The sequence below is a fragment of the Neophocaena asiaeorientalis genome, unplaced genomic scaffold (assembly GCF_003031525.2).
Source record: "Neophocaena asiaeorientalis asiaeorientalis breed wild unplaced genomic scaffold, Neophocaena_asiaeorientalis_V1.1 scaffold429, whole genome shotgun sequence".
Classification (NCBI taxonomy): Eukaryota; Metazoa; Chordata; class Mammalia; order Artiodactyla; family Phocoenidae; genus Neophocaena; species Neophocaena asiaeorientalis.
In genome coordinates this window covers 2,917,848-2,931,616 of record NW_020173550.1, presented here as the reverse complement: position 1 = coordinate 2,931,616, position 13,769 = coordinate 2,917,848, and the positions used below count along the sequence as shown (strand labels likewise).

The 13,769-nt window shown below is 56.6% G+C and overlaps 1 protein-coding gene across 3 annotated transcripts in view; it reads left to right on the top strand.

Moving 5' to 3' along the window:
• Nucleotides 1–13,769, top strand: part of PEBP4 (phosphatidylethanolamine binding protein 4) — a 253,860-nt gene that overhangs the window by 235,833 nt on the left and 4,258 nt on the right. For all 3 annotated transcript variants that reach the window (XM_024747687.1, XM_024747686.1, XM_024747688.1), the window contains exons 5-6: nucleotides 3,548–3,593; nucleotides 5,807–5,920. In XM_024747687.1, coding sequence (XP_024603455.1) covers nucleotides 3,548–3,593; nucleotides 5,807–5,920 — 160 coding nt within the window. The remainder of the gene's footprint in view (nucleotides 1–3,547; nucleotides 3,594–5,806; nucleotides 5,921–13,769) is intronic.

Genomic DNA, 13,769 nt, shown 5'->3' with positions numbered 1-13,769 from the left:
AATTAGAATAATTTGTGCTAATTCCCATGCCAGGAAGTCCTGGACACACACATGCACGTGTACATACACGGATGCACACATCGGGCACCAACTTCTAAGAAAAAGGAGAGACTGTCTTATATCCTGAGCATTTAAGGGTCTGATTGGGCAATTTTGTGCCCCTTCCTCCCCTCTCCTTGCTAAGAGGGTGATGGGTATCGGGCTCCCCATTTCCAGAGGATGCTGATAAGGAAAGGAGATGCTTTCCCAAGGCCACCGAGTCCCTGTGTCTTAGAAGGGCCCAGGACATCCTCCCAAAACACACTGACCAAACACCTCCAGTGCTTCTGTCCTGATTCCTGAAAAACCCATCCTGGGCTTCTCAGTGGTCTTGAGGATTAGAAATCCAACTATTTTTATACCGTTTGTCATTTAGGTCATTATTTCCTTTTTTAAATCAGCATTTAGACAAGTTGCTTTTGAAGACGTCCACCTGTCTTAGCTATAGTAAGGGAAAGGAAGTTTTTTCTGTGCCTGGTGCCCAAGACGAGCAGCTTACCTGGGGGCTGGGGAGGGGGTAGAGGTGAGGCAGCCCCTCCCCTCCTGAGGCTCTCCTGCTAAAGCTCTGCTCTGCTCAGACTTGACAGGTATGGGGTCTGGTCCTCAAATGCTGGGCTCATAGCCACCCTCAGGGCACTTCCCTCAGCCCAGTCCCCCTGGGAAGTGCTCTGAATGATAGATTTCCCCCTCTTGCCTTCAAAATGTCCCTGAATCTCTCCCGTCCCCAGAGGCTTCCAGTTTTCTAAGGTGACTTCAGGCTACATGCGACACACCAAGCCACGAAGATGTTTTAGGAGACCTCACGTTTTCACATGGGTGAGGGGAAAGGTAGGCCACTTCCACAGCAGCCCCAGACCTCTGGGTAATATCTGTGTACGTTAATAATGGTCTTCCCCAGAACGCCTCCTAGAGGAGGGATGGGATGGTCATGATGTCCTAGAAGAGGCACAGGTCAGCACTGCAGGTCCAAGGTCGAAGGGCCTGGGGGCCCCTCCTCCTGGAACATTCTGGGATTCTCCCACTCACTGCTCGTAAGTCTCTGGACAAGTCGTCTGACCTTGGGGACTCAACTTTCTCACCCTTTGGCTTTAGTTTCCTGAGTCCCCCACCAGGTATTGATTCTGCGGTAGAAATTTTAGGCCCCCAAGGACAGACCAAGGAGGGAAGATTTATGGCCCAGAGGGAGCTTCGTCAATATTCAGCCCAACGCGGGTACGTACCAGCCGTGCTGACCACACTCAGGGAGCCCTTCTACGGCCTGGGCCTTCCCCAGAGCCTTCCCTCCGTGCTCTTCCTTCCAGCAAGGACCAGCACCTGTCCATGGGACACGCTCCAGAGAGACCCTAAAGGCTCTCAAAGCCATCAGTGCCCTCTGCTCGGGGCCCAGCGGCAGCTGTCTCAGCTGAGCTCAGGGGCAGAGGGCAGGGGAAGGCAGGCAGGCAGGGCCGCCAGCTCTACCGACGAGTCCAAGGCTTTGCGTGTGTCTTTGCCAAGCTGGCCCCAGTCGGGGAGAAAAGACTCCCGAGTGAAAGGGAGGGACGGAGAGCCTCCCCACCCTGACCAAGGCTGCCATCAGACTTTCCACACTGCTCTGACCTCAGGTGCCCAGGGCCCATCCGCACCCTCAAACCCTCCCTGCGCTCACACCAGGAGAGAGGCCTCTTTATCACTCTGGGTGGGACCCGAGCCTGTGGGGAATTGAAAAGAAACAGGCAGCTTAGGTTGCTATTGTTTTGTTTAAACAAACTGCTGGCCGGGATGACTTGGAAAGGAATGAGGGGGAGGCTGGGAGCGCAGAGGAGGCCCGGCCGGGCTGGGCTGGGCTTCACAGACCTATTTGGGGAGAGTGGCTGCGAGGCCTAGGGCCCTCCCCGCCTCTCCTGGGAGAGAAGGGTATCCAGGGGAGGGGCCTCCGCACCCCCCCCCCTGCCCCGTCCTGGCACCCCAGTGCCCCCTGACCACACGCCGGCCTGATACTGAGGGGAAGGGGGCTGTGCTGGGAAGGCCAGGCAGAGGGAGCGTGCTCTGCTGCGTCTGACAGGCTCCTGGATGTTCCTGAGCAGGGGGAGGGAAGGGGCAGGGATGTCAAAGGACGTGAAGGAAACAGAGGGAGGGGGGGTCAAAGTGGCGGGGGGGGGGTCCGTCCTTCTGCAGTCTCCTGCCCCTCCTCCGACCAAAGGTAACCTAGATGGACACAGAGGAGCCTGGAGGAGAGGGACGATCTGGAAATAAAGGCCCGAAGGGGGCTTCCCTGGGGGCGCAGTGGTTGAGAGTCTGCCTGCCGATGCAGGGGACACGGGATCGTGCCCCGGTCCGGGAGGATCCCACATGCCGCGGAGCGGCTGGGCCCGGGAGCCATGGCCGCTGAGCCTGCGCGTCCGGAGCCTGTGCTCTGCAACGGGAGAGGCCGGAGGGCAGGCTGCAGCCTAAAGGGGAGAATGGTGGGGGAGGGGCTTACATTTGGTAAAAAGTCAAGCACACCAGGGTTTGGGTCACACAGGTGACTCAGAATCTCCACAGAGAACTGAGAAGAAACCTCATGCTCCCCCACCCCCATCGCCCCCCATCTCCACCCTTAACACCTCTCTCGAGGGGAAGGAACAGGGGCTGCACCACAAGGGCTCGGTGTAAAGGTGGCCAGGGCACACTTAGGTGTTGGCAGAATCAGTGAAGAGCCATGCTAATCACCATCATTAAGGCTATGAAACCCCACACCGAGGGGCCGCAGGACTCCCTGGCATGGCACCCTGAGCTGTGGCACAAAACCAGGGCCCCAGCTCCAGTGCCTTTCATCTGAGCATCTCTGGGTCCTGCACAAACAGTAATTAGCACCCGTGTCCCCCCGCCCACACCCCGGGATCACCTCATGATCCCACAGACACTGAGCAGAGGGAAGAAGGGAGGGAAGGGGGAGGAAGAGAAAGAGGGAAACTGAAGCTGTCCCACCGGCCCAGGGTGCTGGGCTGAGTCCGGTCGAGGCTGGGGGAAGTAGCTGCCTCCGAATCAGGGAGTCCGGCCTCCTCCGGCCCTTCCTTGCCCTTCTGGCTGCTCAGGCAGCCGTTGGCCGAGTATTCTGAAGGCCCCAAAGAGAACCCGAGAGGATGGGCAAGCAGTGAGGATGGTCAGCCCCGCCCTAGATCTCACCAGACCCCACAGGCCCCAGAGGTGCGTCCTGGGCCCAGCCTGGGGGCACAGATGGTGAGAGTGGGGCAGCCCTTCTGGAAGGGTCCTGTCAGGCTCTCCAGAGATCAGGGGTCCATCCCTCGCCACCAGGCCACCCTCAGCAATGTTTGCACCTGTCCTCTCTCCCCAGACCCGCAAGGTACTATACCAAACCCCATGGCCCGTTCTGGCAGCATCCCCCAGGACAGCCAGACAGCTTCCTCCTCTTCCAGCCTACTCCCTCCGAGAGAAAGAACTCAGCAGGGCCCACCTGGACTAAGTGTGATGGCATGGCCTCCTGCTGCCCCAGGAGTAACCCTCGCCTGTGCCTGTCTCTTATTTTCAGGGCGCTGACGTGAAGAAAGGGAAGATTCAGGGCCAGGAGTTATCACGTGAGTAAGACCCTCCAGCGCCCTTTCCCCCCAGCCAGGGCAGTGAGGGTGATCACAAGAATCACAGCGATACAACTTTATGTGGACGCTTCACAGTGTGCAAAGCGCTCAGCCAATAGTTTACTTGGACGTTCTGATCTTATCTTCACAACTGCCTTTTAAGGTCGCTGCCATCAATATCTCCATTTTAAAGAGAAGGAAACTGAGGCACAGAAGCACCTGCCCCATGTCACACAACCAGTAAGGAATGGAGCCCACAGTAACCTGCAGGGCTCCGCTGGGAGAGAACCCAGAACTAGAACCACCCCCCACTCCATGGGATTGGCAGGTAGCTCTCTTTCCCCTGCCCCAGTCCCACCGTGTGGCTGCGAGTGGCTGCGTGGACCTCCCTTTTCTCTGATGCCCTCCTCTTCCCACCCCCATTCTCACCATCAGCTCCCCACCTCCCCTCCCTCTGGGATCCCGCCAGCAAGGGCATGCCCTCCACTCAACTTGAAGGGGATGCTCAGGTGGTGAGCTGGCCTCTGGCAAAGGGTTGAGCAAGAAAAGCCAACCGAGCCTCATGGTTCTGTAAAGCAATGCAGACTCGGGCACCAGATGGGCCTGGATTCAAAGCCCAGCTCCACCACTGACCATCGGCCTGACCTCACCTCTCAGAGCCTCAGTTTCCTCATCCAGAAAATGGCCGTGACACCCACCTTACCAAGTTGTGGTGAAGATTAGGGAGATGTCACAGGGAAAGCACTTAGCCAGGACCTGGTCCTGAGACGTGGCTCAGCAAGTGTGTCCCCCTTCCCTTTCTCCTCATCCCTACTTCTGGAGGGAGACCTCTTCAGGAAAGCCCTAGTACGACGGGGTTGCGTCTCTATCTCCTCCGAGGATAAATTCTCAGCTGCAGAGAACCACACGCTGGTTGGCAGTGTTTGTAAAAAAGCATCAGTTTACCCACATGTACACACACGCTGACAGAGACCCTCCAAAACAGCCTCAGTTCCCATGCCCGTCGGCTCCGCCAACACCTGCACCCGCCCCAGCGGAGACCCCAATTCACACAAATTCACATGGCTCCTGGCACAGCCTGTGCTGTTCTCATTCTGCGGGCGTGCACGCACACACACACACACACACACACACACATACATCAGCTCTGCAATGCAAAAACCCAGGGAGAAATGAGTAGTCAGGAATTCCCCTGGCTGTGGGCACTCCGGAGGCCCCAGTGGCCAGCAGTGCACCATGAGGAACGCTACCACAGCTCTGAGCAGCAAGTGTTTCTTGTCTAACGATCAAGAGAGGGAGGGGGCCACAGTGTACCGGTACTCCCTCCCCCCAGCATTCTCCTTGCAAACACTTCATCCCCACCCACCCCCAGGAAGATGCTTGGCTCCTTGGAAAGGGAGATGAAGGGAGCAAAGCGGGGGGGGGGGAGGAGGAAGAGGCCCACGCCCTTGGAAGGAGGCCCAGCTGGAATGGCCCGCGAAAGTCGGCCTGCAAAACCCCAAGGCCCTGCATAGAATTGGGGGAAGGATGAGAGATGTCCCCACCCCACATCGCCCCCGAAAAAGAGTACCTCCCGCACAAAGAGCGAAAGGAAGGGAGATAGGCATTCTCCTCCGGAAGAGTCTGCGTCGGCTCCCGGTGCCCCGAGCACCCAGATCCTACAGCTTCCATGATCAAACCTTTGAACCGAGTCCCACCCACCCCCGTAACCACTTCCAGATCCTCCGGATCCAGCCAAGAAATTGGCTTCTTTGGGGATTGAGTTCATAAGGAAATGCTGAAAAAATAAATAAAAATCCCCTGCCAAAAACACTCGCAGAGGAAGATGAGTTTCTCTTGAGGGAGGACATCCATCAGGACAGACTAAAGCAAAAAGAGGACAACGCCAACACCCGCTGGCCCAGAAAGGCCCAAGAGCCCGGCCAGCACCCAAGACCTTCAACCAGCCCACACTTCCTCCTCCCGCCACCCCAGATAATGTGCTTCTTAAATGAAGTTGCTGAAGATGAGATCCTGCCAAAGATAAATCCTAGTGGTTTGCAGTGGGTGGGACCCCAGGAGGGGTCCATGAAAAGGACCAAGAATGATTCTCTTTCCCCCTGCCCAGAATAGCCAGGAACCCCTGGGTACGGTGGGATGTGGAGCAGTGGGCTCCATTTTTCTGGATACCCTGGATACCCATGAGGGTGCTCTCTCATTTTTTCTACTCACAGCCTACCAGCCTCCTTCCCCACCAGCACAAAGTGGCTTCCATCGCTACCAGTTCTTCGTCTACCTTCAGGAAGGAAAGACCATCTCTCTCCTTCCTAAAGAAAACAAAACTCGAGGTAAGGCCTTCCCATCCTTCAAAGCCAGGATGAATTCTGGGGTGGAAGTGAATGCTTCGTGCATTCATGGGGAAGTCAGGACCTTGACCATACCCATGAGCCTTGGAGGTGGAGTCAAAGGGTGGTGTTTCTTGAGAATAAACGAGGATGAGTGTCTTCAAAGAGATGTTGGCATCAGATATGGTCTCCCCCCAGAAGCAAGTTCCATCGTCCTAGATGGTGGCTTCAGCGGGGTGGGTGGATCTATAAGGCAGAGTCCTAAAGGGAGTAACTGGAGCCTAAGAGAGAAGCATCTCCCCCAGTAGTTTCTTTTTTTTTTTTTTTTAAATTACTTAACTTATTTTTGGTTGCATTGGGTCTTCTTGTTGCGAGCGGGCTTTCTCTAGTTGCGCAAGCGGGGGCTACTCTTCATTGCAGAGCGAGGGTTTCTCATTGCGGTGGCTCCTCTTGTTGCGGAGCACGGGCTCTAGGCGCACAGGCTTCACTAGTTGTGGTACGCGGGCTCAGTAGTTGTGGCGTGAGGGCCTAGCTGCTCTGTGGCATGTGGGATCTTACCAGACCAGGGCTCGAACCCGTGTCCCCTGCATTGGCAGGCGGATTCTTAACCACTGCACCACCAGGGAAGCCCTCCCCCAGTAGTTTCAAATGGCACGTGCAGGCAGCTACCCCATACCACTTCTGCAGGTAATTGTACCCTATAGTTGAGTCTGATCTGGGCAAGAGGGCATGGAATGCCACCCTGCCGGTCTGTCTTCATTGGTCGTTAATTGCTCTGTGCCATCTCAGTGGTGGAGTGAAAACTTCCCCGGCCATGCCCCCTCCATTGGCTTCTCTGAACAGCCCTCCCGGCACTCTTCAGAGGACCCATTTCCCATACTTCCCAATGGCTAACTCAGGCTGCTTGGCCTTGGTCCTCCTACCACCAGAGCTGGGGAGCTGTGGAGCCCAAGACACCTGGCTCCTGCAATGCCGATGCCACAGGTGACTCACCTGACCCCGTGTGGGTCCCCTCTCTGAGCCTTAGGTTTCTCTTCAAGAAAGTGGGAAACGTAGTAATCCCTGTGCACTCTATGACCCACCCCACCTCCCTCCCCGCAGAAAAGGGAAGGAAGGGAATGCGGAATGCACAAATGCCAACTTGGGAGCACAAAGGGCACATCCCGCAGGCTGACAGGAGGGTGGGTGGGTGTCATCAGCCATTTCCTCTTACCCAGTGACCTTAACCAACCTCCACCCACTGGGAAGCCGGAGAAGGTACTGTTACAAGCCTACTGCCCCAGGCCCCGGAGGAGAGGAGGGGAGCATGGAGCCCTTCAGATGTGCTGAGCAGGGGCCACCAATCACAGGGGGCTCTGGACTGCCCTAGAAGCGGAGTTGGTGCAACATTTCCACTGCCGAACCTTTCCCCAGGTGCCCCCCAGCACCTTGCCAATCTGTAAATCTGTTTAAATAGCTCTGCCAAAGACACCCTTTCAAGTCTGGATACAAAGAGAGAAAGGAAAGAAAAATGTATCTTGCCCAGGCAAAGATCAATTTCTCCAGTTCCCTGGGTCCCCGTCTCATCATGAAGCCCCTTCCGACAGTCCAAGCACTGTGATCTCGGGGGGCTGGAAACTAACACCTCAGCCCACGATGCTTCCCCACACGTGTGGGAGTCGCATAAACTAGAGCAGTACCTCCGATCACCACGTTAAATGTCAGGGTCACAACAGTCCCCTGAAGGCGCCTCCACAGGACCTTGTGCTCCCCGAGGGCGGGATGGAGGGGGAAGGAGCGTTAGGTGATGCCTGGAGGAGCAGTGAAAGGGGCAGAGGAGGAAAAGGGGTGTGTGCACCAGAAACCTTTTCCACCCCTGCCATGGCTCGTCCCGAGCCATGGGTGCTTCTCCTATATCAACAGCAGGCAGGGAAGCTGGAAACCCATCGGGCCTGAAACTCATTATTAGTCCCCGTGGATCTTCGCCCAAACTACGGTTTGTCGTGCCCTCCCATGGCCACCCCGCTTCCATCTACATGAAAACTTAGGAACCGGACTTGACCCCGGGCAGAGTCCCTTTGGCTTCCATGCTGTTTCATTTGCTGCCAGAAATGGAGATGATAAAATTATTCTCACGGATGAAAGCTCTGGCCGGGGTTCCAGCCATACCACGTGACGCCCTCCACGCACCCCGTACTAAGGGCTTTGGAGAGAACACAATCCAGGGCACAGGGAAAGCTCCCTGCCTTCAAGGGGCTTACAATCTCCTTTGGAAACACTTAAATAATGATTAAGCACTTAATTGTGTTTCTGGCTGTACGGACAACTGGAGATCATGTGGACTTAGGGACAGTCCTGTCCCTTCCCAGGATCCCTTTCCCTCCAGGATGACACACCCTCTTCAGCCAGGAAGAGTGAAAGGTATTTTACTGCAAGGTGAGGATATGTTGATTTCCAGTCTCTAGCTAGTGATTTGACTTTTAAGCAAGTCAGCTAATGTCTCTGGGCCTCAGGTTCCTCTGAGGGGTTGGATCTAGATGATCTACAAATCCATATGATCCTGAGGCTACTTGGAGGAGGCTGGGCGTGGGCCAGGAAGAGAGTGAAGGAAAGAGGGAGCTCTGGGCTGGGGAAACTGCAGAGGCAAAGATAGTTTTAAAAAGTGAGAAGGAGGCCCCCTGTGATGGTTATGAAAGGAGAAAGTGGGAGAAGGCTGTGGAGGATCTCAGAAGCTCGGCACAACTGTGACTTTGGTGGGTGCCCTGGAGAGCTGCTGGAGATTGCTCGCGGGAGAAGTAACATGCAAAAGCCACTCTTTAGAGATGATGGTGCTGGAGTGGTAGGCAGGATGGGCCAGAGCGAGAGGACAGGAGGCCTCCAGAGGCCTAGAGACGTGTGGTGTGGATGAACCCAAGGGGCGACTGTCACAGCAGAAGCAGCCTATGCGCAGTGGCGGAATTCCAAAGGCCTTGGCGGTCTCTGAAGCACCTGCATGGTGCTGGGGGGTCTCCAGTTGCGCCAGGCTGGACCAGCACTCAGGAGGCCAGGATGAGGAGCCCTGAAAAGAAATGTGGACCCTGGGGCTTACTTTGACCTAGTTTTCTTTTCTTTTTTTTATTTTTTTGCGGTACGCGGGCCTCTCACTGTTGCGGCCTCTCCTGTTGCGGAGCACAGGCTCCGGACGGCACAGGCTCAGCGGCCCTGGCTCACGGGCCCAGCCGCTCCGCGGCATGTGGGATCTTCCCGGACCGGGGCACGGACCCGTGTCCCCTGCATCGGTAGGCGGACTCTCAACCACTGCGCCACCAGGAAAGCCCTGATCTAGTTTTCTTTCCATGGAGGGAGGTGGGGAGTCCCAGGGTATGCGTGCCATAGCCAGCCTTGGTTAGGTGACTCCTGGATGAACGAGCAGGAACAACGTCCGGAGGTTGCAGGCGAGAGGTCAGTATGCAGGAGCCCAGCTAGAAGGGCACCCATGGAGGGTGGTTAGCTTCACCCAGTCCTGTGGGGTTGCCTCTCTCTCTGGGACTTAGTCGTGTATGACCAGTTTAGGATGAGAAGGGAGCATGAGATTATTCTCAATGAACTTGTATGACTGTGTTGGGGGTCGGGGTGGGGGAGGTGGAATTCCTCAGAACCGGGAACTGAAACCCTCTCCAGGATTCCTCTTTGTTCTGTGACCCCAGGATGACATACAAGGGGTCAGCAAATGGAAGATCTTGACATTCAAACTCTCACCATGTGACCTTGGACAAGCCACCTCACATCTCTGGGCCTCAATTTCTCCATCATCAAGACTAGGGGTTGGACTACTTGGTCTACCAGTGAATGACCCTGAACAGATTTGCTCCCAGCTCACCGAACTCTCCCACCTTCGAGTTCTGCCAGACGAATCAGGGTGTGACTCACCCTACCAACCCCACACGCTTTTGAGTAGAGGTCTTCGATCAGATACGGGGCCACCGGGACCGCAGCAGGGACCTTGGAAGCAGATTTGGAGCTACCTTGCTCCTAGTTTATAAAATCCTGCCTTTCAAATCCACAGCTCCTTCCTCCCCATGCCGTTTTCCCCACCACGCTTGGCATGCTTCACCAATGCCCTCTGCGTTCATTCAGATGACGCTAAGTGTCAAGTATGTGTGAGGCCCCGTTCTAGGTGCTATGGGTACAGAAATATATCCCTGCTGCCATGGATGTATCGAGTCACCTGGTGTAGCTCTGCAGATACTAGGAGCTCACAGAGAGAGTGGAGGGAGATAGTCACATAGCTTAAGCATGACCACATCCCGAATGGGGGAGAACACTGAAGCCGACAGAACCTGAACTGGTGCCCTCTGACAAGGGCTGGCCCAGTTTCACTATTTGTCCCAAAGGCGACACTTCACCTTCCCAAATTTGGAGCTGTGGCGTGATCTCGGGCCTGTAATACACTGGACTTGCACCCTCGACCTCCAAGTTAACTCCCCTCCCCCACACCCAATCCCCCGACTCCCACCCTCCACACCCAAAGCCTAGAATCAGGCCTCTGGGCTCATCTGGGATTCACGATGGTTTCTCTACACATCTTCCTCACAGCAGCCTTGGATTTGTCCTCCAGACTTCCAGGTTCTAGAGGAACCAGCCGAATGCTTTGAGGGGCCATGTCTGAAGAGGGCCCACACTCACTGCGTTGGTTCACACCCTTCTGGACCACAGGCTGCCAGGATGCCCACTGACTCCTGTTTCTTCATTCACGTCAACCTGCCCACCTTCTCACTTAACAGTTGATTTGCTTCTGCCGGCCGACCCGGGGAAGAACGTTTTCCCCCTTCCCCCAAACCGGGACCGCCTTCCCACCTTCAGGACACCAGTCCGTGGCGCCTTTCAAAACTACGCCACAGGGCCACCTTCTCTTAGTCGGTGACCCTACCCTGCCATCTCCTGCTCCTCTCACAGGCTCACAAAACACCCTGTTGTACGCCCTCAGTCACCTGCTTTTCTCTCTTCTGTATTTGTAAAGAAATACAGAAGAAACTGGTTCCCACTTCCACCATGAGACTAGAGAGATTCCTTGAGGGAAGAGCTCACCTCTATCTTTTCTCTTGTTGTTTTTTAGTATTTATTTTTATTTTTTTGGCCATGTCGAGTGTTAGTTGTGGCACGTGGAATCTTTCATTGCGGCACGTAGGCTCTTCGTTGCGGCGCGGGGGCTTCTCTCTAGTTGTGGCACGCGGGCTCCCTGACCAGGGATCGAACCCGCGTCCCCTGCCCTGGAAGGTGGATTCTTTACCACTGGACCACCAGGGAAGTCCCCGAGCTCACCTCTGGTCTTACATTCCCTTTTTTGCCACCTGTTTCTGGGCTCAGCCCACTGTGGACTTTATTTTTTTTTAAGATTTTTTTGATGTGGACCATTTTTAAAGTCTTTATTGAATTTGTTACAATATTGCTTCTGTTTTGTTTTCTGGTTTTTTGGCCCCGAGGCACGTGGGATCTTAGCTCCCCGACCAGGGATCGAACCTGCACCCCCTGCACTAGAAGGCGATGTCTTAACCACTGAACCGCCAGGGAAGTCCCCACTGTGGACTTTGAATCAATGAGTGTTTGTATAGGGGACACACCCACGTGTGCCCATTCAAACACACACACACACACACACACACACACAGATCTGCACATTCTCACACCCCACATTCACAAACACACCTCACGGTCAAGTTCCTTTAACACCTGCATAGGCAGCCGCTTCTGTGAGCACCGTGCCCGCAAATGACCATTTCAGGGTCCACACCCTCCCTGTCCCAACGCTGAGCCAGCGGGGCCGCGCACGCCCAGCCTCTCCGCCAGCCTGCCCTGCCCCTCCTGGACCTGCCCCTCGCCCGACCGTATGGGGTGGGCAGCACAGCGGCCACTGTTCCGCAGGGCAAAGGAGGAGACCGGAGCCCAGAACAGTGAGTGGCTTGGCTGACCGAGGGTCTGCAGTTAATAGCAAGTTCACTTCCTTCTGCTTTCCGGGGCAAGGCTCTTTGCAGCCATTCACCCACAATCCCTCTCCCCCAACCCCGACCACCAGACCTCTGGGCCCTGGTGTGGGGACGGAGAGGGAGCAAAGCCGTCCCGCTGCCTTGGGTGGCCTCGGCGATGCACCCACACACCCCTCCCCTGGAGGAGGGCTGTGGCCCAGAGCCGCATGGGGGCCACGAGTCCCGGGAGCTGTGGCCTGTGCCATGCCTCACCTCAGCGCCTCGCCCAGGGGGGTCACGAGCCCGCGTCACGCTCCTCAAGGGTGAGCCAGGGGAATCCCCTCCGTGCCACAGCTCAATCCAGAAGCCTCTCCAAGGCCGTGAGTGAGCCCAGAACCGTGCCACAGAGCCAGGGGAGCTAACAGGCCACGCCAGGCTCGGTCTCGCCTCCATAGGCTGGCCTCGGGGACCTGCAGAGGGACTGCTCCTGGCAGAATGGGATGGGGCGGGGGGTGGGCATAGGAGGATCCCTGGGCTCCAGACCAGGCAGCGAGAATCTGCTCCCCAGCACCACAGGCAGCTGAACTGAACAGCTTCTGGGCGAGCCACCCACCCACAGGCGTCAGAGAGGAGGGACAGGCGGAGACTTGCCATGCAGTGGGGTTGAAGTCCTTCTTGTGGCATCTAAAGGCCTGCGGGGCACCGTGGGTGATTGAGATAAGGGGCGCCGTGGGGAAATGTTTGAAAGCACGGGCCGAGGGCATGAAGGCAGCCGAGCTCCAAGCAGCGTCAACAGTAGGAGGCATCACGCGGAGGGACCGAGGCTGGGAGAAATCCACCAGGCCTGGGGGCAGTGAGGGGAGACACAGTGCAGGCCAAGCAGCGGGAAGGGGGCCCCGCTTGGAGACCAGCCCAACCCAAACGCACACAACACACACAGACACAAACACACGTAGCCCACTGCCAAACAGCCCCTCTCCCGCCCCCCATGACCTCCCATGGTGGTTCACCTGGCCAGGCCCCAGGAGCCCCCGGGGCCCAGCCCCTGAGTCACCGTGTGGGCTTGTGTCAGGCAGCCCTCTTCTGCCTCCGAAGGGCCCCACCCACCTGGCAGAGCGGGTAGGACTGGGGGCCTGGCAGCGGCCCAGATGGGGCCAGCGGTCAGACAGGCGCCCTGGCTAGGAGCCGCCTGCCATCTCCACAGGCCCCAGGCAGCCCTCTTCCAGAACATGCCCCAGTCGAGCCCAACATCAACTGCCCAAATCCGTATTGAACAGATCATCGGGAAACCACAGAAAATCCCCAAATTTCACCTGCAATTCCAGCCAGCCATCACCACCACCAAATGCTGGAATTGATAACTGGGGGCTAAATGGACCGTTTTGAGTCTCCACTCCCCTCGCTCCCTTCCCCACCCCTGCCCCCAGCCACAGGGCGGAGGGAGGAGGCCTGGGTGATCCACTTACTGGATAGTTAGGAATTGCACTTCCGCTCTCCAGCTCTCCTGGGTTCCCCTCTCCAGAGGAGCCGGGGGTAACCCCTCCACCTTGGAAAATCCCCCTGGCATCCCCCCCCAACCTCACTCCTACCAAAGTCAAAGTGGTCCCCTCGGCCCCAAGCCTCTCAAGCCAGCGGGATCAGCCCCTCAGCAAATATTCTCCAGAAGTAATTGGATGTGATGGAACGAGGGCTTTTCAGCTCCTGAGTGGAAGTCTCTGGATGTCATTTAATGGCACAAAAAATAAAAGGCTCGGGCCTCCCGCCCACCACCACCAGGACATCATTAATATCAGCAGAAAGGCATCAGCACTCCCATCGCCGCAGCCAGCCCCACGAAGCGCCGGACAAATTACAGACCTGAGCCGGGCGCTCAGTGCGACGCTTATTAGGCTGCTGTTCAATTTTTATCTTTTCTTCTGGGCCCCTGTCCC